Genomic DNA, 4,562 nt, shown 5'->3' on the forward strand with positions numbered 1-4,562 from the left:
ATGTAGGCTTATTTTTCATGACCTAGTGTTAGAAGGATATGATATACATTTGATGTGTATAATTATTGCTAATTTATTTTTTTCTATTTAACTAATTAATTACAGAGGATGAAGACGAGTATAATTATGATGAAAATAGTGACAGAGGACCATCTCATTGGGGAAACATAAAACCAGAATGGAGAACATGCAAAACTGGAAGAATGCAATCACCAATTGATTTGAATAAGAAGAGGCTTCAACTGGCTAAACTAGGACCCCTTAACTTGAACTACAACCCCTCCAATGCCACCCTTAAGAAAAATATTTATGAAATTGAGGTAAATATGATTTTGATATGAGTATTTAATTTTCTTAATAATTAACACTATAATACACGCATGCCGAGGGATTGTGGCGGTAATTTAGTGACGGTTATACCAACAGTTGTCAAAAACTGTCGCAAATCTTAATTTTTGCGTTTTAAAAGACGACGATGGTTCTTAAAATGCTAGTAGTCTATTTTGTGATTATTTTAAACCGTCGCAAAATAAAAAAAGTAAACCAGCTAATTTCCGTTTTTTTGTCGTGTAGCAAATAATTTTTTATTAATTAAAAAATAATTTAAATATAAATAATTAATAATAGTTGTATTTTTATACAAAAAAAATATTTAGTGTACAAATAATATTATTTATTATTTTTTAGGCAAGTTATTCAATTAAATCACTTGACAACATATATTACATATATGCCCCACTATAATGCCCTTAATATTTAGTTTCTAAAGGTGCATCTTGGAATTTGAACTCAAAACTATAAAAAATAAAATAAATTTGTTTATTATTTGACTAATTCAGATTTTTAGTAGTTCAATAATAAAATAGCGACGGTTATATCAGCAGTTTTTAAAAATCGGTGCAATAATTAACTCCCGTGCGCTAAAAGATGCCGGTTGGAGAACCAAAGAAAACTGTTGCGCCAATGAGTAATAGCTCAAATGGCATAGTCTCTCTATACTTAATTAAGAGGTTGCGGATTCGAGTTTAAAAGTTAAAAAAAAAAAAAAAAAAAAAAAAACTGTTGTTATTATCCGTGTCTATTATAATGAGTTAAGTATGATAAATAATCTAATTTCCAATGTATACATACATCATTAAGCAAATAAAAATTGACTCCCTTAAATTTTTGTTTTTCGACTAATTGGTTGTTTTATTTGTTTGACTAGTTGCTGTTTCTTGATCCAACAAGCTCTCTAACAATCAATGGAACTCGTTATATACTTGACAATTTACATTGGCACATTCCATCTGAGCACACCATTAATGGACGAAGGTACATATATACATACATGCCATACATACATACATGCATGCATGCATATAGGTTGCCAATACTATTATATTTAATTATACTTTCTAACTTCCATGATTGATAAATTAGTTATATGTTCATATACTTCGATTATTATTTCATATACTTAATTTCTTATTGAGTTCATCAATCATGCATCTGAAAAAAAATTATCCCATAATATGTTTCGTTAAAGTAAATATTGCCCATAAATTACTTATTAATTATTAGTAACACTGTTATTGCAGACTGGATTTAGAGGTACACCTGGTGCATGTGAATCAAACTCCAACAGCTAATCTTACAGCAGTGATTGGAATACTTTTCAAGATTGGATCAAGAACAGACCCACTATTGGTATTGATACAATAATTTTTTTATTGATTAATTTAGGGTAACTATCAAAATGATATCTGAAAGTTTATATCACTGACAAAAATAATTTTTAAAAATACAAACAATAAATAAGTTTTTGAATAATTTAAAACGTAACAAAAATAATTAATAATACTATATTTTTTATAAATAGTAAGAAAAACTCTTACATTAAACAAATGATTTATTCATTTAATCCAAATTTTTGTATGACATTTTAATAATATTTAGAAGGTGCACACAAAAATTTATAGCAAATTGGATCTCTAATTTTTTTTTTTATTTTCCAAACCAAGTTGGTAGTTCACATTATCTTTTAAAAAAATTCATTTGATATAAAATTACCAAATTTTAAAAATGATAATATTGTATTGTTATATAGCGTTTAATTTCGATCCATATATATAACTGTGGCCATTCAATTTATGTTTAGATAATTTTAAAAATTAGTTATTTTTATTGATGTGATAGTACACAATTTATTATTTGTATAAAATTATTTTTATATTGACGTTGCATAAAGGTAAAGTTCTTGGTATATATTGTATTTTAAAATTCTAATAAATGATTTTGTAGCTAGAGGAAGATTTGAAGGCACTTTCTGGGTTAAGTGTTGGAGCGAATAGATCAGTGGGTGTATTTGATCCAAGTGTGATTAACATAGAAAGAGACTTATACTACAGATACATGGGTTCGTTGACTACTCCTCCTTGTACCGAAAATGTTACTTGGACCGTCCTTAAACGGGTAATTCAATTTTCCAACTTATTATTAACAAAAATGTTATTCGTCCACTAAAATCAACTACTAAAATTAAAACTAATATATTTATATATAAATATAAGTGTAATTTAATTTATTTTTAATGTATATTTATATTCCAGCATGTATTTTATACTAGTGGCTAACTTTGGTGGCTGACTTTAATGTACACGTAGCATAACTGTTTATTTAATTAGTTGCTTTAGGATCTTTAAGCTAATTAGCAAGTTGTATTGATCTTAGACTAACTAATCATTCTTTAATAGGTTAAGTATCCTTCTAACTTAAATTTAAGTTGATTTTGGTAATTCCCTTGCTTTAGTCTATCATCAAAACTAAAGTTGTAATGAGGTGGATCAACAGTTGCACTTACTACTTATATCACTCACCATGAACTTACTAGACTCTTTACAGTTAATTAGTCTTGCTTTTTTCACCTTTTTAATTAAGTTCTCTTAGTGTCATTTGTTAAAAGGATTGCCATAGTATCCATAGTCACGCATTGTGTTCTCAATGTATCCAAATTCAAGAAAAAGTAAATAATGTTATTGCATTTTCGGTTCCTTTTACCATTGTGGCAAGTTGATGCTTACACTACAAGAAAAAAGGTCTGTCGACACACTTTTTTCTTGCCACGCTTTTAAAGCATGGCAAAAAGTAGTCAATGACTACGCTTTTGCAAGAGTGGCCACTGATTTGTGATTTGGCCACGCTTTTTTTTGCCACGCTTTTGAGAGAAATTGGCACGCTTTTTCGAGGGTGTCCACTAATTTGAAATTTGACTACGCTTTTTTTTGCCACGCTTGAAAAGCGTGGTCATAGAGGAAAACTGGCATGCTTGAAAAGCGTGACTAATTTGTCTTCCAATAGTCACCTTTTTAAAGTGTACCCATATCCTATATTTATTTTGACACCCTACAAAAACGTGCCGATAGAGTTCCTTCCCCTAAAATTTATTTTTCCACCTATTTTGTCCACACTTTACTTTTTTTTTTTTTTTTGTAAGTTTTCAGTTTTAACCCTAAACTAAAGTGATAACAACATCATACTTTACCTTCAATTTCCAAATTCCCTTTTAACCATAAATAAAAGTGAAGCCGCGCCATCGCTATTCATCGATCTTCATCGCACCCATCCCTCAATGACCATCACACAGCCTTCATCGCCATCTTCATCAACGAACGTCGCAGAGCCCTCAATGACCATCGCACAGCCTTCATTTAACCCTTGCACCCGGCCTTCTCTCTGTCGCCACCATCGTAACCCTGGGACCCAACCCTCGCACCATCAACCCAACCCTCTCAATCGTTCGCCCTCTCTTTATCGCACCATCAACGCATCGACACTATTCTGTTCTGTTTTTGTTTTGATTTTAGGCTTTATTACATGAAAATCAAGCTCGGCACTCCTGGTACTGATTACTGGGTGCAAGTTGATATTGGAAGTGACCTTCTATGGGTGACTTGTTTTAATTTTAGGCTTTATTACACGAAAAACACCACTGCTATTTTTTCCGCTGCTAAACTGCTCTTTATTTAATGATTTTTATCTATTATTTTCAATTGATGAGAATATTTTAATTTTATGTAATCAGTCACTTATATATGTATACATAATAGAAAAAGTTAACTAATAGAGATCTAAAATTGTTCAGGTTAGAATCGTTAGAGAGGATCAAATCAAACTGCTTCGGAAAGCTGTTGCTGATGTAAGTTTTCGGCTCTTAATTAAAACGATGATATAATCAAATAGTTGATTTAATATACATCTAATTTTTGGTATATATGTAATACAATTTAATTTAATCCAAAATTTGTTGAAAAAGATAGAATAATAATTGGAATAATGTTTGAAATTGGGACATATGTTGCAGGCTTCGGATGGCAATGCGAGACCAATACAACCAACAAACAATCGCAAAGTGCAGCTCAATAAAGAGTATAATTAATTAATTAGACTCCAATAGAGGCACTCGCAATTCATCATCATTATATGCTTATATAAGACTACATGGAAAAATATAAGAAAATAAATGTCTCCATTGACTATATACAAAATATGTACCCTGTAACACTCCAATAAAGAATTGCGAA

At 30.2% G+C, this 4,562-nt stretch overlaps 1 protein-coding gene across 1 annotated transcript in view; it reads left to right on the plus strand.

Moving 5' to 3' along the window:
* LOC107634119 (alpha carbonic anhydrase 7-like) overlaps positions 1–4,556 on the plus strand; it is a 5,390-nt gene extending 834 nt beyond the window's left edge. The window contains exons 2-7 of the mRNA XM_016337693.2: positions 106–320; positions 1,208–1,314; positions 1,581–1,689; positions 2,284–2,454; positions 4,124–4,177; positions 4,343–4,556. Of these exons, the coding sequence (XP_016193179.1) occupies positions 106–320; positions 1,208–1,314; positions 1,581–1,689; positions 2,284–2,454; positions 4,124–4,177; positions 4,343–4,417 (731 nt within the window). The 3' untranslated portion in view covers positions 4,418–4,556. The remainder of the gene's footprint in view (positions 1–105; positions 321–1,207; positions 1,315–1,580; positions 1,690–2,283; positions 2,455–4,123; positions 4,178–4,342) is intronic.

The sequence above is a fragment of the Arachis ipaensis genome, chromosome B03 (assembly GCF_000816755.2).
Source record: "Arachis ipaensis cultivar K30076 chromosome B03, Araip1.1, whole genome shotgun sequence".
Lineage (NCBI taxonomy): Eukaryota > Viridiplantae > Streptophyta > Magnoliopsida > Fabales > Fabaceae > Arachis > Arachis ipaensis.